At 39.0% G+C, this 25,395-nt stretch overlaps 1 protein-coding gene across 5 annotated transcripts in view; it reads left to right on the top strand.

Moving 5' to 3' along the window:
* Positions 1 to 1,053: 1,053 nt before the first annotated feature.
* Positions 1,054 to 25,395, top strand: part of LOC117288022 (histone-lysine N-methyltransferase 2C-like) — a 66,095-nt gene continuing 41,753 nt past the window's right edge. For 3 of the 5 annotated variants that reach the window (XM_033768703.1, XM_033768702.1, XM_033768699.1), the window contains exons 1-21: positions 1,054 to 1,612; positions 6,176 to 6,216; positions 7,791 to 7,873; positions 8,307 to 8,558; positions 9,512 to 9,730; positions 11,473 to 11,600; positions 15,273 to 15,382; positions 15,945 to 16,049; positions 16,434 to 16,491; positions 16,712 to 16,892; positions 17,502 to 17,616; positions 18,075 to 18,268; positions 18,825 to 18,933; positions 19,125 to 19,221; positions 19,526 to 19,707; positions 20,218 to 20,358; positions 20,943 to 21,080; positions 21,841 to 21,966; positions 22,482 to 22,586; positions 24,290 to 24,471; positions 25,221 to 25,385. In XM_033768703.1, coding sequence (XP_033624594.1) covers positions 1,606 to 1,612; positions 6,176 to 6,216; positions 7,791 to 7,873; positions 8,307 to 8,558; positions 9,512 to 9,730; positions 11,473 to 11,600; positions 15,273 to 15,382; positions 15,945 to 16,049; positions 16,434 to 16,491; positions 16,712 to 16,892; positions 17,502 to 17,616; positions 18,075 to 18,268; positions 18,825 to 18,933; positions 19,125 to 19,221; positions 19,526 to 19,707; positions 20,218 to 20,358; positions 20,943 to 21,080; positions 21,841 to 21,966; positions 22,482 to 22,586; positions 24,290 to 24,471; positions 25,221 to 25,385 — 2,738 coding nt within the window. In that variant the 5' untranslated portion in view covers positions 1,054 to 1,605. The remainder of the gene's footprint in view (positions 1,613 to 6,175; positions 6,217 to 7,790; positions 7,874 to 8,306; positions 8,559 to 9,511; positions 9,731 to 11,472; positions 11,601 to 15,272; positions 15,383 to 15,944; positions 16,050 to 16,433; positions 16,492 to 16,711; positions 16,893 to 17,501; positions 17,617 to 18,074; positions 18,269 to 18,824; positions 18,934 to 19,124; positions 19,222 to 19,525; positions 19,708 to 20,217; positions 20,359 to 20,942; positions 21,081 to 21,840; positions 21,967 to 22,481; positions 22,587 to 24,289; positions 24,472 to 25,220; positions 25,386 to 25,395) is intronic. The other 2 variants (XM_033768700.1, XM_033768701.1) reach the window with 2 other exon arrangements.

Genomic DNA, 25,395 nt, shown 5'->3' with positions numbered 1-25,395 from the left:
AAATCTTATACTACGTCATCGCCACAGAGTTCAATCTACGGCCAAAAAGTGAACCCCAAACCAAAACAAACAAAAACTTCCTAATACAGCCAAATAAAAAATAAACAAATATATAAATACTGAGCCTTTTGTCAACTGTGGACATGAGAACAGGGATGATTCTACTACAGTAGGGCAAACAGCTTATTTTTGCTGCGATTTTTATATGAATTTCAGCTGGATGTTGTTTTGGTTGCTGTTTTTTGTGTGAGATTTTTTCTTGTGTATCTTTCCCCCATCTACGATTATTTGATATTTGGAATTTTCATAAAATATTTGTTATTATCATTTATTTATAAATTTATATATATATTTGTTACTACCATCATGGAGGTAGATATGGAGCCTGCCTGCATGTTTATATAAAAATAATCCACGTCCACCTAGGCCTAGCCTACTGATGAACTCTTCCGCTTGGTGCGCTGGGCTTGTTTGGAGCGTTCCCGGTCCCCCAGCAAGGACCTCCGTTTCCTGTTTGCTCTGCTAAATCCTAAAAACACTCAATTCACCTTCGGATAAAATCAAGAATCATGATAAATGTCTCTGTATGAATATCCACGTCCTTTCAATATTCCAACTGAAGTTTGCTCGCGATAAGATGATTTCAAGGTAGGCCTTGGTTGGACGGCAAATGCAGCGCTACGCACATCCAATAAGTGCATACAATATTTTGATTTAAAAACCCCGTACGAAAATGCACTCATTGATAAACCTACAAACGACGGGTCGGCATCCTTCATCCTTCGTAAGTAGAAATTAGCATAATAAAGAGGTCATTTAATCATTACAAGAAAATCACTCCGCGTTGGTTTCAAATCCTTTTTATTTCAATTTCTGAATTGGTCAAGGGATTTTACTTATTTTGCATTCGTTATTTTGACGATTTGTGTAGCTCCTTTGGTTTTAGGACGATTTTTACTCTTTTAAACGTAAACAGTTAACGGAGCATAAACCGGCTGGACTACTTTTCGGTTATCAAATTTGTCGAGGTCATTTAGAGTAAAGTGGTTCAAGATGGCGGCTGCTTCAGAATAAACGTATGCAAGGGAAAATTAACAACGCTTTGTTTCAGCGAAAATTCCAGTAATGCCCGTTCAAATTGTGCTGTGGACGAACCGCTGTGTGGTAAATAATGTGCGAGACGAATATTAGGGATATTGAAGGTACAATTTAGGGTGAAAATTGTCCGGTTGTAATCAAATTTTGCAGTTTAGTCCTGGCGAATTATCCGAGGTCGTCAGCGGCGGGTGGGTACGGTGTGTGTGAACAGGATCGGAGGGGAGTTAACGACGCGACAGGAAAAGCATATCGCTAAATTTTGTCGAGTACAGATTTTCACCTGAGTTTGTTTACACCTTTCCAGGTTTAACGATTATTTCATTTCATGAAATTTCGATTGTGTGAGCTCCGTCGAAGTCTTCAATGCCCAGCAGGGAAGGAAAACGGATTTTAAAACCGGAGACAAGAAGTTGTTTGTAAAAACAAAACGTCCCATATTTTTTACACCAGAATGTGTACAATGAGGTCTGTGTTCCATCTGTAGCCGTCCTCATTTAGACGGCAGAAATGTCAGGTAAGGAAATATCATAAAAATTAATCTTTGTCTAATTTTTGTGTGTTTTTAAAATCTATTTAATTATAAATAGAATTGTGATTTCCATAAAAACCAGTCCAACTCAAAGCAACCAAAATAGGCCAGGTTAAATTTTAATTATTGTGGCCGGGCTAGCTGTGTGTGTAGGCTCAGGCTGGTTTGGGTATACTTGTGGATGTGCAATTTTTATTAGTATCTGCAGCATAAACATGAACATAATTTCGTTTGTCGATATTTTTTGAGCAAGAAAGGCGAGTTATTTTACAGCACAATATTTTGTGCTGTAAAATTACAATTGGCATATTGTGATGGTGTGAAACGAAGACTCAAAATTGTTTGATCATGAAGCTTCAAATTTCGGAGAATTGTTATGTTGTTTTTGTGATAATTGTAACTCTTGATCTATCTGAAAGCTGAATCTACTACGACCGGAAAGTTAAAACAAGCCTCAAACTTATTATAATTTACAATAACATTTGGTACATTTTGTTGTAATTTTTTTTGTTTTTTTTGCGTACATTTTGAATGCCTGGTCCTGGAGAAAACAACAATTTTCCTGAAAATAATGTCCTGATGTTTTGTCGAACCACATGCTTAATTGTAAGACTTGGGTTTAAAGGGACAAACCAACACTTTATTATTGCAGCTTACATCAAGAATATCGGAATCCAGAATATCTTTCACACATAAAATACACATAGTATACAAAGAGTGACCTCTTGAACAAAGCATAATTTCAAGGTCAGCTGGTGTTGAATGTTACAAAATATCTCTGTACCTCTTCAAGTTGAGGGTTTCAGTCTGCATCCTTCGTTCGTGTATGTAGCAAAGCAATGAAAGTCGGCCCTCTTCATTTTAAAACGGATTAAAATGATACACGGGGTAATACAATTTGATTGCACCATTTCTGCCATGTAATGTATGCTGATTGCCCTCGGAATAGACCAGGTCAAAGTGAAATGTAAACTTTGGGTTGAGGGACTCATGTTTGTCAGGTTTTTTATAATTGCGATTTTTGCGAGATGTGATCTTCTAATCAAAAGGGGATGTGTATTTTAGCTTGATTGTATCCAAACTCCTAGATTACCATTAATAGCGATGGTAGGAAGTTAATTTGTTGTTCAGATAAGAGAAATTTTTCTCTCTACGACGAAGACAAATGTATTTCAGATTTCCAGGATTGTTCAGTTTATGCACAATCACGAGCCTCGGTTCAATGCTTTTCCCTGATAATGAAAAGCAAAGCATCAAATTATCAACTTGTGTTCATAAACAATACATTTTATTTTTTGGTATTGTGTTCAAAACACTTGTGAATGAGAGGAGTTGTAACACGATTAAAAAAATACAAAACTGGGCCATGTACAGTGAAGGGTTGCGTGCCATTCCTCAATCAGGCAGGCCTCATATTTGAATATTGTGACCTGTAAACTACATGTGCGCTGTAACTACTGAACCCAGTTTTGCATCCTATGTTAATATATGCCATACGATCAAATAATTCCCCCAGATTTTTAAATACTCTTCAAAGGTCCCAGGAACACGTTGCCTTGTTGGAGTTGGTCTATTAAAAGCGTTTGAAACCGTTTGTTATGAAATGCATATGGTTGGAAAGATGTTTTAAAAGTAGAATATAATGATTCACACAAGTATCACTCAAAATTGCCCGGTTTTCATTTTACCTCGTCGACTAACACAGTCGGCCATTTATGGGAGTCAAAATTTGACTCCCATAAATGGCCGACCGTGTTAGTCGACGAGGTAAAAAGAAAACCACGCTATTTCGAAGGCATATTTGTGTAGATCATTGTATTCTACTTTTACAATATGTTTCTTACCATATCTATTTGATAATAAACGGTTAGAGAACGCTTTTCAAAGACAAGGCAATGTGTTTTTCCCCAGTCTCTGTTGACCAGTTATTGTTGATAAGATAAGATATTGTTATTCAAAATCCATTGATCAAGTTCATTGAGGTAGGTTTGTACTGGAATTTCAATTGTGCAAATAGCACAGTCCATCTTTTGCTAAATAATAATTAATTTCATTCAAACTGTACCTTTCTGTATAATTTGTGGTCAGGGCAATAGATATTTTGGAACTAAATTTGTTTAACAATATACATGTACGTACAATGTCTGTAAGCTTTTGTTTATTGCGATGAAGGTTAAATGAAGTAGTGAATGGCTCAAATTGAACATGGCTTTGCGAGCCGACACTAGGAAAAAATAGTAATACAATTCTCTCCTGTTCGCAAATATCAAAATGAGAATGTAGTATTTCCAAGGCATCTGATGACAACTTAATCACATTCTGGATTCAGATTACTCCCTTTATGTGATAACAATGCTGGACAGAAAAAAGCAGGTCCACCACACACAGACACGCACTTAACTGTGCATTCGATAGTAATGCTATTGTCTTTGAGACTATGGCAGGCAACCCATAAAATGAGAATGATGTCTTGACGTGCTTTTGATTGAACCTCTTGTGTTCTGATTTCAATGAGTTTTTTATCTTTTGTGTTCCTCGGTACGTGCTTAAATGTCACAATGAAAAGTGGGTCTTCTTACATATTGTGCATCAGGGGTATAATGCATAATTGTAACCAATTTTCTTGAACCGACGAATGTGTCACAGTCACAAAAGTAAGAAAATTATTTTGTACAAATTCTTGACATGAACAGTAGTGTTAACATATTCACAAACACTGTTTATCATAGACCGATGAATCACTAGATTTGCCATTGTGCATTTTCACAAAGTGGTGAATGAAGATTTTTCACATTATCCATTGGATAACGCAGCAATGACTTACGTTTTTTAATGAACCAGCGAATCTGTTGACCTGTTTAAGTTGAGCATTTTCACGAAATTGGCAAATCTCAATGCATTGGTTTGTGTACATTTCATTAAACGTTGTACGTGTGAATGGGTCATGTGTACATTTAGTGAATGAATGTCACCACAAGTGACCGTCTAACAATTGTGTGATTCAACCACAGAACACGTTGCAGGCATTGATGCTTGGTATGTGTTCATACATTTAAATGTACTGTATTGTGTTTCATGTACATGGGTACACAATGTATAAGTACGCTCAAATTGAATTCATGTGTGTGTGAGCTGTACCCAATTATTGAATGTATCGTCCGCACCGGTAACCGGTTACATTATAGGTTTGACCACAACAGGGCCCAATTTCATAGAGCTGCTAAGCACACAAATTGTCTTAGCATGAAATGGTTGCCTTGATAAAAACAGGATCATCAACCAAAATTCCGTGTGGTTTTAAGGATAGGCAAACAACAGCTGAATACCAGTAATAAGCAATATGCAACAAATGAAAATTTGGTTGGTAATCCTGTTTTTATCAAAAGGAAGACATTTAATGCTAAGCAAATTTTTGTGCTTAGCAGCTCTATGAAATTGGGCCCAGTTCATTATGCAGAGACATGGCGGATAGTTATTGGTAATATTTCTAATATAATCTCATTTGAATAAATCGGCATTTCAAATTGTTCTTCTAAGAGGATGAATAAAATGTTTACAATATCAATTTTGCTGTACGCTATTTACCCTGGAATAACAATTTCAAACCAGTTTGTGGTAAATTCCTGAGAATTTACTTTAAATGATGAAATCAATTTGGGGCGCTACATGTATGTACAAATGTAGAAGACCCCTAATAACAACCAGGCTTAACACTAGCAGGCCTGTATGCTTCGTTTTTGAAAAGGCAAGGGCACCAAGGCATTTTCTCTTTGGCAAAGGGCACCCTATGAGGAAATTGTAAATTTCTACTGGAGCATTTCAAGGGCACCAAGGCAATGGCAAGGGGCAATCGCCTCCGTTGCCTCCGTGAGGTATCAGGCCTGCACTAGAGAAAATGTGCCAGTGCACCATCATTTTTGCTCGTATTCAACATTTCAGTGGAAAGTGAAATGAACCTAATCTAACAGTCTATTTCCCCATCAGGCCAATTATGCGCACTTAAGCATAATTAGTTTTAATAGCTCATTACCGAGACAGAGGACAATGCCTCATATTTCACAAATGCCCTTGAGGTCACGACCTCCTTTGTCTCTGTCTTGACCTTTGTGTGTCTTAAAAGTACTAATGTACAATTAGTTTTGGGAAGAAAATTTTACACAATCTGGGTAAAACTTACCTTGCTGGTCATAACTTCATGCTATAAAGATGTTGATCTGTATGATCAGGAAAATTGTTGGCCCGCATGGTAATATAACAAATAATGGGAAATCTGTATGTCATTATCATAAGTTGGCAGCAGGCTTAAAGAGGTTTCCATTGCTTGAGATGTTCGAGGCATATAGGACGAAAGGAGTTTTCAAAGTAAATAAAAAGAAGTTTTACTTGGGGGCCGTCTATTTTCTTCAAAACTTGGGGGGCGGTCTATTTTCTTGAAAACGTTAATGCAATTTTGATCATTGATAATGTATGTTTACTTGGCTTACAGGCTACCAACTCCATTTGTGTTATTTCCCTTTAATTACAGTTTGTTTATTTGATGTTTTACAGGTCGCAAGAAGAAATTCCCCCGATTTAAAGGCGAGGCAGAGGTATGTGTTAAAGTCAATTCGTTTCTTAAAAGGACTTATGAAGTGTTTAGCCCCAGTTATGACAGAATAAACATCTTGTGATGTATGAATAAATGTAAAGATGTAAAACTGTAAGCACCAAGGTTTCCCAATGCAAGTTTGAAATCAGTCCGATATGAAGTAATACTCTGTTTTTGTTTAAAGGAACACATTGCCTTGGATCGGACGAGTTGGTCTATAAAACTGTTGGTTATAAAATGCATATGGTTAGAAAGATGTTTTAAAAGTAGAATACAATGATCCACACAACATTGCCTCGAAATTGCATGGTTTTCCTTTTCCTTTGCGAGCTAACACGGTCGGCCATTTATGGGAGTCAAAAAGTTGACTCCCATAAATGGCCGACCATGTTAGTCGACGAGGTAAAAGGTAAACCGCGCAATTTCGAGGCATGTTTGTGTGGATTATTGTATTCTACTTTTACAACATCTTTCCACCCATATACATTTCATAACAAATGGTTACAAATGCTTTTCAAAGACCAACTCGACCGATCCAAGGCAACGTGTTCCTTTAAACACAGTTCTTCTTAAATGGAATAACATACCAAATTTAATTTTTAACAAAACAAATGCGCTGTATTTTATATAAACATTATTTTCTTGTGGAGGAAATGTACATTATTTGTTGGTCTAAAAATAGTATTTGCTGTACAGTCGTCAAACACAAACAAGTCCATTTTATTACTATTTAAAATCAAATATTGTAAGGCAGAGCAAAGAATTATGGTTATGTTCAGGTCTTCCCCCCCCCCCCCCCATCCCACCATTTTGTCACCATTCAAAATTTAGTTTTCTGGTTTTATTTCTTTTCTGTTTTTGTTTGCAAATTTCACAAAAACTATTTAAAGACTGCATGGGATCATTTACTAGCATACAAAGAACAAATTTAAATTTTCAAAAACCTGAATGACATTGGCACAAACAACATTTAGGTAAACCCCTTCCCCACCTGATAAATCCCACCTGATAAAACAAAAAACACCCCAAATTATTAAAACAAGATTGGAACTTGATAATTTCCTACCCCCTTTTTCATCCACCCCCTTCCTTCCAACTTGATTGAGACCCTTCTGAACGGCGTAAACAACCCTTCTCGTCTTATTCATGAGTTTACCATTACATGTAGGTTCTTTATTTTCTGACACAATCGGAGGTGTACATAATGTGTGCGCTTGCATTCTTTAATACTAATTCCACTGTTTTGTTGTGGTTTTCTTTTTTTTATTCGCGGAATCGCGGTGCCACAATTGTTTTTAGACCTCATTGAGTTTCAAGAGAAGGTTGCAATTGGGTACATTGTTATTAAGTATGCCTGGATGTTGTTTGTGCTTTTCATTTCAATTCTCACTCTGTATTGTTTTTTTTTTGTGAGGGCTTGAGGCATGTTGTCAGCAGATCATGGTTGATAATTTTTCCCCAAATTTGTTTGATGTATCTAGAGCGGAAAACCCCCTAAACAACTGCATGTAAAATTGTGTGGAACATTGATCAGAAATCTTCAACAGTTTTAATATTTGATTTTCACCCCCACAGTATGCCATAGATGAAGTGACAATGCGTCGAGGCCGAGGACGACCCAGAAAAGATGGACACTCGCCTGTACCCAGGAGACGAAGGTATTTATTTAAAATTACGTTTTCGTGTCCTAACAACATCACTGATCCTGCTATATAATTTAAAAAAACATGTGGATGGTTTGGCAGATTGTTGTCACTCCAATGCAGAACTTAAATCTATCACCACACTCTGTTAATAATTTTTTTGAACTAGAAAAATTTCACAGAAACTGGAACTACATTGTACTTGTACTGTAATTACAGGTAATATCTGCAGTACGCGCAAATGCCTTGTTATTCATTCACTGCAGTGTATGACATGAAAAGCTCTCAAAGAATGATCTGTTTCACTTCTGGTTTTTGTTGTGCTGATGGGAAGATAATGGGATATTTAAACCAACTGTTTTAAGGACCTTTTCTTCCCTTCCCTCCCCCCTATGTTTCTGAAAAAAAAATTGAATTTAATTTTTAATTTGTGTTTTTTATCCCTTAGACCTATCGGTGACGACGATGATGACAGCAGCAGCGTAACCATGGATTCCTCCTCCCCGGCCCCAGACACCATCCCCGTCCTGCATCTCAAGGCGACAGAGGGCGCCCCGGGCGAGTTTGACAACCAGACGGCGTCGTGCGGCTCGACGGACGGCATGGACCTGGATCAGCTTGACTCCAGCTACGAGAGGATGATGACAGACGCGGATCTAGCCCTGAATCAGCCCGAGAACGAACCTCATCCACAGGCAAGGTCAGTTGAGCATTGATGCTTCGGGTAACACTTGAAGACCCTGACGTCATTAAACACCTTGCTTTAATTTCTGAAAGCCTGGATGAGCATAAAAACTTGACAAGCACAGAAGAATCTTGCTTTTTAACAGAAACTGGTCTCCAGCCAAAATTCCATAAAATTTACATTGTTGCAACTTGTGCCCCGCTAATATTTTGCTTAGCAAAGAAATTTGCTGAGTAGTGTTTTCTGCTTAGCAGCTTTATGAAACCTTGCCCAGTGCAGTTATATTCTAACCATCATTGCAGAACTCCTGCACTAGCTATGAAGTGAACAATGCCTTTTAATGTGGACTCTGCACATGCTCAGGCAAAAAATCCCTGCTAACATAAGCGTCAATTTATTTGCTCTCAGTAAGACGCTCTAGCCATGAAAATTTGCCCCAGTTGGCTCACTGTTCTGTGAAACTCAAACAGGGTTTGAACCTTTGACTCGTTCACATAAAAAGGCAGACATCTAAATTTGAAATCTTGTCAGATGTGAGATTAGTATTCCTCACCAGAACACCCCCATCCTGCCAGGCCTTTTTTTTCATTTTAAACTGAAATTAAACAGTCATGTACCCATGTTCAAATTTGTTTTCTAAAATGGGGCAAACCTAAAGAACTGTGCCATGTGCAACTGTGCAAAGTTTCATGCACATTGTGTGAAAGAGCTTTTTGAGAATGCAATGAAAATTATTTTTTGTGTTGTAACAAATCACAAACTAATTAAAAAAAATTTTATGAAGTACTTTAACCAAGGACATTTCAGTTCTGTGTCACCTCTCTCAGGCACTATGGCGTCGTTATTATTACTTTTCATGCCAGGAAGATTTTCAAAAAATGATTTCTCCCTATAATTATTTGGTTGTCCTGCAACTAATTTGTACACTTATGAAAAATATCCGTTTCCTTTTGTTGAAATTACTACAGTCAAGGCATGCTGTGCTCGCTATGCTGCTGCGGAGAGAAAAGCCTCCTGGGCCAGGGTGACCTTCTCAGATTTGACCCCACCCCAGGGTTCAACCCTTTCAGGAAAACGCAACCACGTCAACGGAAAATGGCCGAGGAAGACGCCCCCTACAACCCGAACGACAGAAGTCCGAAGCACCTAACATGGAGGAGGGCAAGAGGACCGTCCAAAATGCAAAAGTGAGGATTTGCTTTTTAAAAATTGTTGCTACAATGTCATTTTGTTAATGCCACTGACAGGGCTCCAAAACATCACTTGACCGAGGCCAGTGATTTTTTGTGATTATAATAATTTGGGGGGCTAATCATCCTTACTCGCAGCTAAGAGCTGAATTGCGAAGGACGCGGCTACAACGTGTTCGAGAAGCAGGCATGCACGGGCGCCTCTGGCTGCCAGCCACATCAACCCATTATGACCACGGAGCACAGCCAAGATCGAAAGTGTTTGATTTTTCCCGAGGGAGGAAAACCGGATGGTCTAGAAAACCCTTGTGACACAGCAGAGAACCAACGCACAACTCAACTCACATATGGCCCTGGCCGGGAATCGAACCGGGGTCACCTTGGTGAGAGGCGAGCGCTTAACGCACACACCAACCATGCAACCACAGGGCTCGAATTTCACGCTGGACCGCAGGCCCGAGGCCAGTGATTTTAGCTTCAGTCCAGTAAACTTTATGCCGAACAAGTCCGGCGGTCTTGTGGTTTTTTTTATGCATACTAATATAGTTCCTATTACAAATAATTATATGAAATATATTATCTTTCATTAAAAAATGTATTTCAATCTCATTTAAAATAAAAGTTTTTGTTTTACTTGTCGTCAAATCAGTGTTCAGTGCACGCCTGCGGAACGTCAATCCGTCCTTTTTTCACGTGCATCAGGCTGCATACAAGTTTTCCATTCAGTTTACTCATGCCCACACCTTGTACATCTAGTCTCAAACCATTTATGTTTATGCACCCGGGGAGTGAGCGAGCGGGGACGAGGGAGTGATGTGTTGGTTTCCGGCGCGGCGGCACACCTTAGTACAGCGATGTTTGTTTACCACTGACCATGTGTAAAGTCTGATACCTTACAAAGGAGTGTTGAATTTGCATTAAGAAGGTCTGGTTGCAATACCACACATCCCTGTGTTGCATGGATTAAAAGTAAGGTCTTGTTGCCAAACGTCTTGCTAAGTATGGCTACCAACAGTGATGAGCTTCTGACTACTGCTGTCAAATTTTTGGTCAATCTTTTTATGACGATCTTTTTATGAATGCTGTACGTTGCAGTGTTTTGTTGGTGATTTGCCTGTCAAATCGGATTTTTTTTTTGAGGCGGCGAGAATGACGTGAAGTAGGTATATGGAACTTTATTGATTGGGTTTCACAGCAAAAAAAAAGCCTCCTAAGGGATGAAAAAGGCCTGCTGTTCTATCGTGTTAACTTTTTTTTTTCTAACAAAATTTTGGTCTTGTAAAAAATCTTCCGGTCCAGTAAAAATTCTGAGCAACAAGCCCTGCGGTCTTGTGGATTTTTTCCCCAAATTCGAGCCCTGAACCAGTGATGGTCCAGTAAGCTCACTAACAGACAGGGCCATAGGTCTTTTGTTTTTCAATTAAATATTTACACCTCACTGTGTAGTCTTAAAAAAAAAACTATGTTCAAATTGTGAGGCTGGCGTTAAACCACTTGAATTGTAATATCTGAGTGTTTGCAGGTCTAAATCTCCCTTACTGCAAGATGCATGCAGGCCCGGTAAACCTTTATTTGGTTATTATAAATACACAACTGGAATGAAAAAAGACTGGTCCCCACACCCTCGCTCATGATGTCTGTTTTGTTATCTTGTTCTATTTCTGAAGAGGTTTTCTACTTTATTTTAAACTTGAAGTCGATCTTTAATTGATAACCTCCTCTATCTTTACCCCCCTCAGGGAGAAGAGTAAGTCACCGCGTAGAATACCCCCAGATAACCTGGAATCGGGCTCCCCAGGGGTCGATGAACTCGGCATGGTCGGCCACCAAGATGAACCTGATGTCCACGTCACCTTTGAACTTTCAGGTGATGATTTTCTCACTTTTGTTTGTTTATTGTTGAAACCTTTGAACATCAAAACAAAGATGATGATTCTGTTGGTTAATTGTCCATTAAAAAAATCCTGTGAAGTGATTGCTGAGAGGCAGAAACAATTTTCTGCCCCTTGAACACCCAGCAGGGTGGACAGTGAACGATTTCCCCTGTATCGCATCGCAATTTGCAATGCAATTTGGATGATTTGCTATGCAATTTTAAAAAGTGCATCGCAAATTTTGCGATCCAATTTGCGATGGATATTTTGCAACATTTATGCTTGATACAAAAACATTGATTTTTTATTTAAAACCATTCATATTAATCAATTTTCCCGCAAGAAAAACGATGCAAAGTTAATAAGAAATCACCGCCGACGACTAACGTTTTCTTCCGTGATGTTGAATACTTTTACCCAGTGCTCTGGCAGTAGGGCAAAATCGACCAATAAATACATTCGTTACGCGCTATATGGTAATTCAACAGCCAATAGAAACACGTGTCTCTGAGCCACTAGGCTTTATTCCCCTCAGACATTGGACGAACCAGACTACATGTACATGTACATGTACATCGTACATGTGTACATACATGGTTGTTTTGACATGCAGTCACACACGTGTGGATTTGTTTTTTTCTGAGCGACGGTGACTTGGGATTTTATAACTAAACTGATGTTTTCTACTTGGAAAGTAAGAACAAACAGTTGTTTTATTGATGTTAAGAACATCTGCAAGGTATATTAAATCATTTAAACTGTTGTTTTTTAGACAAAGGAGCTGGAGAAATGCAAGAACTTTGATCTCTTTTGTTTTTAATCGTGTGAAGATACATCGCTTCACTATTGATTCCTGCTAATATTGTGCTGTGCACAAAATAGTACTTTAGCGACAATCGCAGTACTTAACCCTCCCTCTCCAACTGAATATCATCGGTTCAAAAACGATATATATACATGTAGTTCATGTTGTTCCCTTTATTATAAAATTGGTTTTAAAGTTGTTTCTTAATTTTGCACACATTCATTATTCTTCATATATTATCCTATTTATTATTATGAAAACTCTTGGTTGTCTGTATCCAAAGATCCTTTCAGTTTCAAAGTTTCAAACTTGTGCCTGCCGACTTGTGTCCTCGTTGATTTTCATTTGATATTGTGATTTGTTTGCGCAGCGTTAATTGTCCAAACATAAAGAACATGCGTTGATGAATGGAGGTAGAAATAGTATTTTAGCATTTCATTTTTCAATTCAATTTTAAGATCCCCCCCCCCCTTTCTCATTGAATTAACCCGATGAGGCTGATTTTGGTGTGTTTATTTTATAATAAACCAAGTCTAGACATTGAAAATTGTGGGATAAAAAAAAAAACAATTCCATGGTAATTGCGTCCTTAACTAGTTGACACTGGATGTCGTGTTAGCACACAGATTCGTGGCGGGAGATGTCACTTCTTTTATTCTTCTTTTTTTTTCACAACGAAAACAATTAAAGTAACAAGCTAGGCCCTATGTATGACAGCATTTTAATTAACTTTCGCCCTAAGACCTTAACCCGTTGCGCAAATATACATACCTGCAATTCAAGCATTTTTTTAAATTTGCTATGCAAAATTTATGGACTGCTATGCAAAATTTTGAGTTTGCTATACAAAAAAAAAATTTGCATAGCAGTTTTGCTATGTGCGCATTACAAGTCTTATTATTATTATTATTATTTATTAGTAGTGCTGAAAATATGGCCTGGTTCATACTTCCTGTGAGTGTGATGCGAATTTTGATGCTCAAATTTGCAACAAATAGTTTGAAACAGTTGAAATATGTTCAGCTTCTGTGAAACATTCCCTGCGAAAATAACCATGTTGTGTAAAATTTTGCCTCGCATTCACAGGAAGAATAAACCGGGCTTAAGACATGGATGACAGATTAGTACAAAACATGTTGTCAGAATGTTCCTTTTGGTTGTCGTGATGATTTCAAAGGGCAAGGCAGGAAATCAGTGTTGATTTTAAAACGATCTTACTCAGGGTGACAGGGCCGGTCTTTAAAAGTAGCTTTTTTTCCATGTCATCTTCCCAACACCCTGAAGCCCGATTCATACTTCCTGCGAATGCGATACAAAGTTTACCGTCACAGGGCTGTTTTCGCAGTGAATGTTTCGCAGGAGCTCAGCACAAGTCAACTGATGTGAATTATTCGTTGCATATTTTGTGACGTCAAAATCTGGATCACATTCACATTCGCTGAAAGTACATATGAAACAGACTTTATGCTCTGAATGTTCTTGATTCATGTTCACATTGCGCTCTCTCAACACTCTGTATAGAGGGCCAATGAAATAATTAAATCATTTCCTTTGAGCTACTTTGCACTTTTTACCCTCCCAATTGAGGTTTGTAGGTCATATGTTTTTTTTTTTTTTTTTTTTTAATCTTCGGACATAATTCTTTGTTAGCAAGGGCTGCCAGGGTAAGGCAAAAGTTTTAAAAACTGTCATCACAGCGATGTGCCCTCCCAGACCCCTCCAACAACAATGCTTCCGATTCTGTTCACGAAAACTCTCCCAAGCAAGGAGGAAACTAAACCGCCAGCCTGCATGGTTAAAACACCGAGGCAACAACTCTTTTGGTTGAATGTTTAGCCTAGGGCCGAGAGAGCCCAAGCGACCAAGATCGCAAGCCACAATCAGTATACTCATCAACTATAACAGGCTGATGATAACACTAAAACAAACTCAAAAACCACAAGTCCTCTAGTTGGTAGAAAGACTTGACTCACAAACCCCAAGGCCACTGGTTCATTTCCTGTTGTGGTAAAAAAGAAAGGGCGAGCATGCATCATTATGTTTGTCAAGAGCGGGATTCATCACTTAAAGATTAATTTCCATTTCTTTGTTATCTGGGATCTGGAAGACTTTCGCCCTGGTTTTCAAGATTAAAAGATTATAAAAAGACTTTGACAAAATAAGATTACGGTCTTTGCACAAATTATTATGCTTGAGTGCTTGGGTGTTTTGAGTCAATTAAAGAACGTCAAACTCTGTTTTTTTCTGCTCTCCAGCCAGGCTTCAGATTGATGATACCCAAGCCTACATCCATATGGACTGTAAAGGGGGTAACCCTGTTTCAGCCCCAAGAGTAGGTGGCCACGGCCCCTGGGAAAATAGTTGATTGTAGCCTATACTGTGAAGTCGCCTTCAGGCGCTGGTGTCTGGCGACTTGCATACAAAAAAAATTTTGGGAAAAAATGGCATTAAAAAAAATAACAAAACAATTTTTGTGTAAAGCTGAGGGTATCAGTGGAGGATACTAGCAAAGGGTACCAGCGGAGGTTACCAGTTGTGACTACCTCTAGTGCCACAGCACCTTGTTAACCATTGCATGGTGCTAAAACAGGAGTAGGTCGCATTATTCCAAACGTAGTCCAACGTAGTCCTACATACCTTGCAAGAAAATACTGAATGTTGACCTTGCAAGAAAATGATGAGTTTTGAAGCGCCTAGAGCGTCACTGAGTGACAGATATGAGCACTATATAAATAGCTAGCCCCTATACCAGCGGAGGGTACCAGCAGAGGTTGTAAACCTTCAATGGTGATGATTTCCTTCCTCCACTTGACCGTGAATCTAGAAGATTGACAAGGTTTTGTTTTTTTCCCTCGTTCAGGTCACACTACAGCTCATCATTGCTGCGCTGCATGGTCGGACGGAGTCTGTCAGAATGAGAACTTCCAACTCCTCAATGTGGACAAAGCAGTCTTTGCTGGAACCAACCAGGTAAGTGTATTGGACGATGAAGGAGATAACCTCTGATTTGAAAGTGTGTCTCAAATGCACATTGTTACCTCAGGTTTTTTTTTACAGATTTTTCACAAAACTTTTGTTGAAATTGATGGTGTTTGACTACCAGATTTCACCCTAAAACCAAGGATTTTGTCTTAATTTCATGAAGCTGTTTACTCGTGAGCAAATTTTGTGCGCTTATACTTGAGAAGGAAATTGTTTTACACAATCGATGAAGAATTTTTCACATTGCATATGGGTGTTCACAATGGGTTTCCAATGTTTCATCACTCATCTGCATTGCAACAACTGCCAGCAAGTTTGCTTTGAAAGTAGTTCCGGTTGGCTGTCTCAAGATGCATTGATGCTGGGGGAAGTTGGGGGCTCACCCTGATGAGCACACTTGGTGTCGACTCGTGGAAGCTAATCGAATACACCCAATATAATTTACAACTTGATGCTTGCATCTTACTGTTTAGAATGTTCTCTCGTTGTCCCACATGGAAATGGCAATATGAATGTGTAACCAGTACAATTTGTCATCTCGTTTATACAGCGCTGTACTTACTGCCGGCGGTTCGGGGCTACCATCTTCTGCATGGAGACTGGCTGTAAAAGGGTCTACCACTATCCGTGTGCTGCAAGCAGTGGCTCATTCCAGGTATGTTACAAGGTCATGGGTCCCTTGAATAAGGGTAAATTCCATATTGGAAGTTTCAGCTTTTTTGCATAAGATGTAATTTCCCAAATAAGATTTACTCAAATTGAAGGTGTAAATAGACTGCATTGAGATGGAGCAAAATTGATACAGTTACCAAAAAGAAGAAAAAGAACCATAAAAACATAAAAAATAAAAATCACAAACAAAGTTCCAAAAATTAAACAAAATTTTACAGAAATATCCTGGAACCCGTTTGAAAAGTCATAGTCAAGTTGCCATTTTGCATCAAAGTAACAATTCAATGTCAACATTAATTAAAGTTGTAATGAAAGATTTGTCATTCATACTATCTCGCTCCACCTTTTTCCCTTTTTCTACTTTCAGGGAATTAAATCACTGGCCCTGCTGTGTCCTGAACATCTAGACCTCTGTGAAGATAAAGGTGAGACTTCCCCTGAAAGATGTTTAAATTATTTAAAAATTTACCCAGTCAGTTTTACCCAGACGTTAAACCCATATTTGTATGAGAGAGATCTGCAGCTGTTGCCAGCTTAGTGTTTACACCCCCTTGTGGGAGTTTGCCGAGTTCCCTTGACGAGCAAATTCATTAAGAATGTTATTGCTTATTTTAATACTTACCAATACTTTACTTTAATCTGTAGTTGACGAGGACGAGCTGGAGTGTGTCATCTGTGAAGCCCCAGGTACCCTTCAAGACCAGCTGTTCTGTACAAGCTGTGGTCAGCACTACCATAGTACCTGCTTAGATCCTCCAGTTGTCGTCACTCCTGGGGTGCGAGCTGGCTGGCAGTGTCCCAATTGTAAAATATGCCAAACATGCAGGTGAGCAGAAATCATCAGAAAATATCTCAGGCCTTGAATTTTGTTCCTGAAGGGGCACAGAAATTGTCCTCTTTTAAGGGGCACTTCTTTGAGGAAATTGTCAATTTGTATTGGAACTTTGCAAAGGGCACCCCAGCAAAAGCACAGGGCACAATGGCAATAGCTGTGGATGCCGAGGGTTAATTCGAAACCTGATATCTAGGGCCTTTTCCAAACTTTGGCTCTGGCTCAGGCTCCATCATCAAATTAGTGTACACTTTGCCTGGTGTTTCCAACATCGAATGAAGCCGGGAGACAGAGCCCATGACAAGGTTTGAGAAGAGCACCCTAGAACCAAGATCCAACTTCATAGAGCTGCTTAAGCTCAAGAAAATAACCGGGCACAACAAAATTATGCTGAACAGAATAAGGTTACCAGTGAAAATTCCACGTCACATTTGATTTCAACTTGATTTACTTGGTAAACTGCAAAGAGAATACATTCAAATATGTAGCTGGTATCCTGCTGATTGTTTTCTTAGTATAACAAAAAGTTACATTTTCTCCTTAAGCATAATGAGATTAAGAATTTGGAACTCATCTTTGTTGTTTTTCTCTGTATTTAAACAGACAACCGGGTGATGATAACAAGATGCTGGTGTGTGATACATGCGACAAGGGGTACCATACCTTCTGTCTACGCCCTGCGATGACTACAATCCCTAAACACGGCTGGAAATGCAAGGTAGGGCACGCTTCCTTCCAAGGAACTATAACAAGATTGAACGAGAGGGCTCTATGGTCAAATTCAGTTATGTGATTGTTCATTTTCCAATAGATTGAGTCCCTTGGAAAATGGCAAAGTTTCAAGTCTCCAACTTCATAAGAAGGATTTGAAATTTTGCATGGTGGGAGTTCAACCAGGTTAGGTTTGTGGTAGCACCATGTGTAAATCTGAGTACTTTTGGTTCTGAGAAGAACCGGTTGTCGACTACTCAACGTTTCGATTAATGCTCTGATCGTCTTCAAGAGAACAATTGGAGCAAACAGATCGAAATGTTGAGTTTTCAAACACCGGTTCTTCTCAGAACATGAATGTACAAATGTGACCTCTTCAATTGTGGTGGAATGAATTATATTGGTCATTGGAGCAAATTGCCTTATATACAATGTGGTTTCATTTTTTTTCTTATCTCTTCCCAGAACTGTCGTGTTTGTGGTGACTGTGGTGCTCGTACTCCTGGCAGTGGTCCCAGCTCACGGTGGCATCATAATTACACAGTGTGTGACTCATGTTACCAGCAGCGTAACAAAGGCTACTTCTGCCCGATATGTGGCAAGGCGTATCGGCATCACACCACACACAAAGTCATGGTGCAGTGTGATCTATGTAAAAGGTAAGAGACCGCTGCCGACATCAAGATGAGGTTGTGGCTGTTATGTCGTTTTTTTATAGTTTTTTTTATAGATATAAGTGGCAGTTTTTTTTTGAGAGAGATGGCCTAACATATACAAGGCCACCAACTGCCACTTCAAGCTGAGGACTACACAAAACTGATTTAGGCTGTCGACCCAAGTCAACTGCCACCTGGGGCACATTGCCTCCTACTCTTGGGGCTGCCACAAAACAAGGTTACCCCCTTGTGTCCAAACCTGTAGAAAAATAGTAAGCTTTTTTGCAAGGGCAAAACCAAAATGTTCTTAATTCCCAATGCAATAGTTCAGTCACTACAACAGCACGACATACATGTACTTGTTCAAAAGGCAGTGGACACTATGGGTAATTTTTCACAGGGTTGTTATTTTATGCATATGTTGAGATACAGCAAGTGAGAAGAGTGGTCTTTGACAGTTACCAATAGTGTCCAATGTCTTTAATTGGTTTTTGGAAAAAGTTCATGATTTATTTTGATGTTGCGTATGTAATCTGGGGTTGTTTTTCTTGACTCGCAGGTATATACACGCAGATTGTGATAACAGTGACGTGGTGACAAATTATCAGCAGATGAGAGCTGCAGGTCAGCGCTGTAGTTATGAATGCCGAGACTGCAGACAGAGACAGGTTAACAATGGTTTTATCGTTTACCGTTTCTTCTTTATCAACAATTTTTTGTTGACACTCTTTTTATACTCTCTTCAAAAGCCCCATACCACAGGTTTGAGCAATTAACAGGTTTGCCATTAATTGTAAGAGTGATTACCACACGTATACCTTCCCGTTAAAGTCTGTTCTTTTATTTTTCTCATCAACAGTCCAACCTGGAGATCGGTTCCAGATTCTCAGAGACAAGATCAAGTTCCACGACGCTATACAGCGATTCAAGCTGTACGGAAGCTGGAGATAAAGAGAGTAAGATATGGTTGATTCGGGTCGAAAGCCCAAATCATTTAAAAGTAGCGCTCACCTTGAAGTGGCCAACCATGGCCATGTGATGCTAGGTGATCGTTAAAGAAAAAACATAAAAAATCTTGGTTGATTTGTTTTAAAGTTAAGAATAGAAGCCTTGTCTTCCTGAAGCAAAGCCTGTAAAAAAAAAATGGCAGTCTCTCGGTGGTTTGTCTAATCGAATCATTAAGATTAAAATGTTCTCTTTCCAGTCTGCCTCTCTTCATCCATTGTCAAACACTAAACATTCCAATTGGCATCTTTACAGCAACATTCACACCAAGGAGAAGTCCAGCCACCGCAAGATCGTCACCTCGTCACAGCATTGTGATGGATGACCCCCTGGCGCTATCTCACGACTCTATAGCCAGCGTGTCCACACAAAATGAGGACAGCCTCAGCAGTATGGACACTGACTTTATGGGAGGGGACGAACTCAAGAGAGCAGAGGTATGAGATGTCATAAAGTCAGGGATGAGAAATTCAGACTCTTTATTTGAATACAGACTCTTTGTGCCCTGTGAAGAAAATCAGCCATTGATTTTCCCACAATAAAGAAATCCAAGGCCCAATTTTATAGAGCTGCTTAAAGACACTGGACACGTTTGGTAATTGTCAAAGACTAACATTCTCACTTGGTGTATCACAACATACATGTATGCATAAAATAACAAACCTGTGAAAACTTGGCAGTTAAATTTGTCATCAAATTTGCAAGGGAATGATGAAAGAAAATACACCCTTGTTTCATTACTTTGTGTGCTTTCAGATGCATAATAAATGGCTTCAGCTGAAGTCTTTTATTATTTGAGTGAGAATTTACTTCTTTCTCAAAAACTATGTAACTTCAGAGGAAGTCATTTCTTGCAATGTCTTATACTATATACAGCTCTCCAATGCTCGTTACCAAGTAAGGTTTTATGCTAACATTCAATCCACTCCTACTTTTTACAAATGCAGGACTTTGCACCGATCAGTAGAAAAGTCAGTTCATCAACAAGCCACGCCCACTGGCCCCATGCAGGAGGCGGGAAGCCTCTTGATAAACTCAGCCAGCTGGGACCCTTTGGTCGTAAGAAATTTGGAGTCGGAAGACCACGGGTAAGATTTTGGTTAATTTGATAATAAAAAGGTTTGGTCATGTCATCTTGTGGTCTCTATGCATTTCAGCAACAGAGAAAGTGGTAATATATTATTTATTAAAACCCTTATGAGACTGTTCATTTTAGTATAAGCATCACCAACTGCCTTGACTTTGCTACTAATAATGATTCTTGAAGTGATTCGTGAAGCGCACTAAGCAAAGTCGAGCACAAGAGCAATCTCTGCCCTCAATCAAAAGTACCCACTTCCCCCTGGGTGAAGGGAAGTGTCTTGCTCAAGGACACAAGTGTCATGACCGGGATTCGAACCCGCACCTTGATAACTCAGCAACCAGAACTTGAGTCTGATGCAGTAACAGGGAGAAAACAATCCTCTAAATGGTATCAACAAATATCTTTCCTAAATTACTTGCGTCGTCAATAAATGTAAATAAAATGACAGTTTGATCAGAGAACTTGTGATCCCTTTTCTTGACAGAATCTCTTCAAATCACAAGTGATCAATTCCGAGCTGTCACAAATTGTCGGTTGTTTCAAATCAAACTCTACTATTATTTGTCACATTTCCTTTTTCTCCTCTAGGGAAGGGGCGGGTTTGTTGCAAGGAAGAGGGGTCGTCATAGTGCGGGGGCCAAGCGAGGGCCTAAACCGAAGAACAAACTCAGCGCACTCTTACCCTCCTCACAGGTAATACCGCAAACACTCAAGGCCAGGCGATATGTGAGCATAAATAATTTTATTTTTCGTTGGGTTGTGGTGATGGGATTTCATTAACAGTGTGATTGACAGGCATGACATTCTTCCTAATTTAGTGTGATTTCCGACTGTTTGGCCCTTGGAAAAAAATAAATCAGAAATATTGTGAATAAATAGCCTGAAAGTCTATTTAAGCCTTTACTGTGTGTACATGAAGTCAGCCCTTGTACTTGATAAAATGTACCTGCTGTCGATTTCACAAAACTCTTCCTAACTTAGGATTAATCTTATGACTTAGGACGAGTCCCAATCCTGCACTGTAGCATGCAGACCTTAAGATTAATCCTAAGTTAGGACGAACTCGAGATAAGACGAGTCCTAAGTCTTTGTGAAATCGACGGCTGCTTTTTTCCAAGGACCAAACATCGTGCCTGAATTGAATTGAATTGTGTAGTCTAGTCCAGTTGTATAGTGGAAATCTGACTAATAGGCAAGGGAAGTTTGTACAGCATTGTGCGCAAAGGACGAAACCCATGTTTTACACAAATTTTCAGAGGACTGATATTTCTGAAATGTTAATGGTATTTGATGAAAAAACTGATTGCAAATGCATATTTTGTGTCAGAGATATGCAGTCTTTAAAGGAGCTAGACAATCTCGCCACACCTTTTGACATGAATGATATTAATTCATTGTATTATTTAATCGTAGCTTAGTTTGAGACGCACGCATATTTACCTATATCTTTCTTACCAAGATATTCTCTCAATGTTTGCCTTTTCAGAGTAACCTATCCTTCACAGTAGACAACAGCGTAGAGAAGAAAGCCAGTAAAGATGATGAAGAAGATACTACAATGCACACCACAGTCGTTCTCTTCTCATCCAGTGATCGCTTCACTAGCACACAGGTTTGTTGATCCCTCAACAGTCACGAAGCGCTTTATTTAAAATAGGACTCCAAAGTCAAACTAAGTTTTATGTTACCAGGCATCCCAACACTGGTTGAGAATACTGCAACCCAGTCAATCTTACATTCTTTGTAAGCCTAATGGATGTTTCCTGAATCTTTGTGTCAAATACTAGTTTGAGCAGATGCCATTCTATGGACATGGCAGAGGTAGAATCATCTCGTTTTGTGATATTCTGTCCAAGATGGTTTCCTCAATGCCCAGGGTTTATGGATGTTTCTGATCTTGTTGAATATGTATTGGGAGATCATGGGTTCGATTCTACAAAGATGGTCCTAACTAAGAACTAGTCCTAGGAGTTTTTTTAAAAACTTGAGGCTAGTCCTAAGTTAGCATTGTTCTAAGTTAAGACGAGTAACTCATTCTAACTCGATTTATGCCTAGTCTTAACTTTTTTTGTGAAATCTGCCTCTGTAAATGTAACTTAACTGGAGTAGCATGATTTTTTCTTTCAGGACATGTGTGTGAGTTGTGGTAGTTTTGGTTTGGGGCCAGAGGGTCGTCTCTTGACGTGTTCACAGTGTGGACAATGTTATCATCCGTACTGTGTCAACATCAAGGTAGGATCTTCACACAACAATGTTTTTCCCTTTTTGGCGAGCTGCTTTAGCAGTATGCGAGCCTATGTAATACCGATTTTGTCTGTTCGTCCGTCCGGCCGTCCGCACTCAGTGGAAATGTTCAAGTTTTTGGTTTAAGTTTCAGTCTTTGAGTTGAGTTGTTTTTGGTATGTACAAGCCCAAGTGAGATTGTTATATATACTTGTCAGTCATTTTTTGTAGTTTTTAGCTATGTTTTCCAATAATGTTGAAGTTTTTGGAATAAGAAAATGTTAAAGTATTTGGAATACAAAAAAATGTTGTTTTTTTCAGGCTCAAAGTCAAACATTGACATCTGGATTTTAAAGAAACAAACTCAAACTTAAATCTTAAAGTTCTGAAATAATTTGTTTAAACGAAAATCAATCTCTCTGTCACTGGTTCCAGTTGAATGAGCTGAAACAATGACAAACATAATTGATCATAACTCCTGATTGCAACGATATACTGACTTGAAACTTAAGTCAAACATTGCTTCTGTCGTATAGATACATATGAAAAGATAAAATTCAAAGAGTGCATCAATGGTTCCAGTTGAATGAGCTGAAACAATGAAAACCTTAAATGGTCATAACTTCTTATTGCACTGATGTACTGAATTGAAACTATTCTTCTGGAAATTAAACATCTGAATACATTTCTTGTACTTGTACGTGTATACATGTGTATACATGTACCACTGACTAGTTCAATGAATGTGTGTGTGTGCACTGAATTGAACCAATGCATGTGTGGATTTTCTGGCGTCCGATCCAAGGCAACGTGTCCCTTTAAATGGTCATCACTCTTTATTGCAATGATGTACAGATTTAAAACTTCAATCAAATATTGCTGCTTACATGTAGATAATATGAAAAGATGAAAACCTTAAATGGTCTTAACTTCATACTTGTCAATGTCTCCACCCCTGTGACCGTCAGTTGATCAAATGATTGCTTTGCTGTCTAGTTTTAATCAGGTTTCCAATCGATTTCCAAAGCCCCCTCCCACTGCAGATAATCTTAAAGGTTATTAGATAGTAAACAAATTGTTAACGGTCTGACGTGTCAACCCAGCAGAGTCTCTCTCAAAGGCTAAACGATAAACACAGCTCACACTAAAGTATTACAGAAGCAGTCAAGTTTGAGGCCTTAATTACCATGAACATTTTGGATACAATTTGTTGCATAGACACTGTACCAGCTTTTAGACTGGTCAAGATGTGGTATATTAGAGATACAAAAGGTTGTTTCTTGAGATATGACCTTGTTGCCCGGAACGTGTTAACAACTGATGACATTTGTTGTTTAATGGCCTGTATCTTTTAAGTTATTTTGGGTTCAAAATTGTAACTTAAACATTTCATTTTAGACAAAGATAAAGTACTTTGTGTATGATATCATTGAACTCAATTTCACAAACAAATGTTATATACGACCTGACACAATGAAATGGTTCTTATTTTCATTAGGTTTTCCCCATATACACCGATGTGTGTTAGCACTTTAGGTCGTGGGTTTCGAATCCCACCCGAGTGACATGCCTGTGATTTTTTTTCTTCACAGAACTTGGGAAGGTACTGAGTAAACAGTGCTAACACACATCGGTGTTTATGGGTAAAACAAAGTGAATGTTCTTTTTCCCCGATGCAAATTTAACATCTATGAGATGCTTCTTATTCCTAGATCACCAAGGTTGTTCTATCCAAGGGGTGGCGCTGTCTGGACTGTACAGTCTGCGAGGGGTGCGGTAAAGCCAGCGATGAAGCCAGACTCTTACTGTGTGACGACTGCGACATCAGCTACCACACCTACTGCCTGGAGCCTCCATTACTCACAGTCCCAAAGGGCGGATGGAAATGCAAATGGTAAACGTTGTTCTGTTGCGTCCGGTTACGAAGCCGATGATATTCACTGAAGCTTGCAAGTCTGAGGAAACCTTTTAACAAGGGTTCTTGCTATGTGAACCAGAAATATTGGGTTATCCCCTACTCTTCCATGATAAGTGTTCTCATAGTTTGCAAGCCTGAGGGAACTTATAAACTAGGGTCCTTTCTATGTGAACCAAAAACACAAGGGTTACCTCCTACTCTTCAACAATAAGTGTTCTTAGCTTGCAAGCCTGAGAAAACCTGCATACAAGGCTGCTTGCTATGTGAACCAGAAACACGGGGGTTAATCCCTACATTCCAGAAATAATTTTATTTTTTATTTGTACGCACACTACCAATCCTAGTACACGGTACCTACATTTTAATAACCCATCCTAAGGACAAGGCAATATTTGTAAAGTACCTTATTCCTTGACAAAAGTGCAGTAACCGGGACTCGAACCCACATTCTGCAGATAAGTAACATCAGCAGAGCTTCATTAAAAATAAAGTCAATCTGAGAAATTTTTTCTGCAAAATAATGTTTGTTAATCCTGCATGGATGTAACCTCTCCATATTTTTGGCAATATCTCAACACGGATACCACCTTTTGAGATGAACCTTTCACAGGGCAGCATTATGGTGTAGGTCTAGATTGATATAGGGTTTGAACAATCAGAACAGTTCCAAAAAACCTTGACTTTATTTTGCCTTGAACCGATTTATTTGATCTCGTCATGTCCAGGTGTGTATGTTGTCTGCACTGTGGGTCTACCACACCAGGCACACAGTGTGAATGGATGAATAACTACACTCAGTGCGGCCCCTGCGCAAGTCTCGTCCAGTGCCATGTCTGTCTCCTCATGTACGTAGATATGGAACTCATCTGCCGCTGCTCACACTGCGAAAGGTAAGCTGTG

Source organism: Asterias rubens, chromosome 3, assembly GCF_902459465.1.
Source record: "Asterias rubens chromosome 3, eAstRub1.3, whole genome shotgun sequence".
Taxonomy (NCBI): Eukaryota; Metazoa; Echinodermata; class Asteroidea; order Forcipulatida; family Asteriidae; genus Asterias; species Asterias rubens.
Note: the sequence above shows the minus strand (reverse complement) of the source record. Positions and strands in the feature narration are given on the sequence as shown.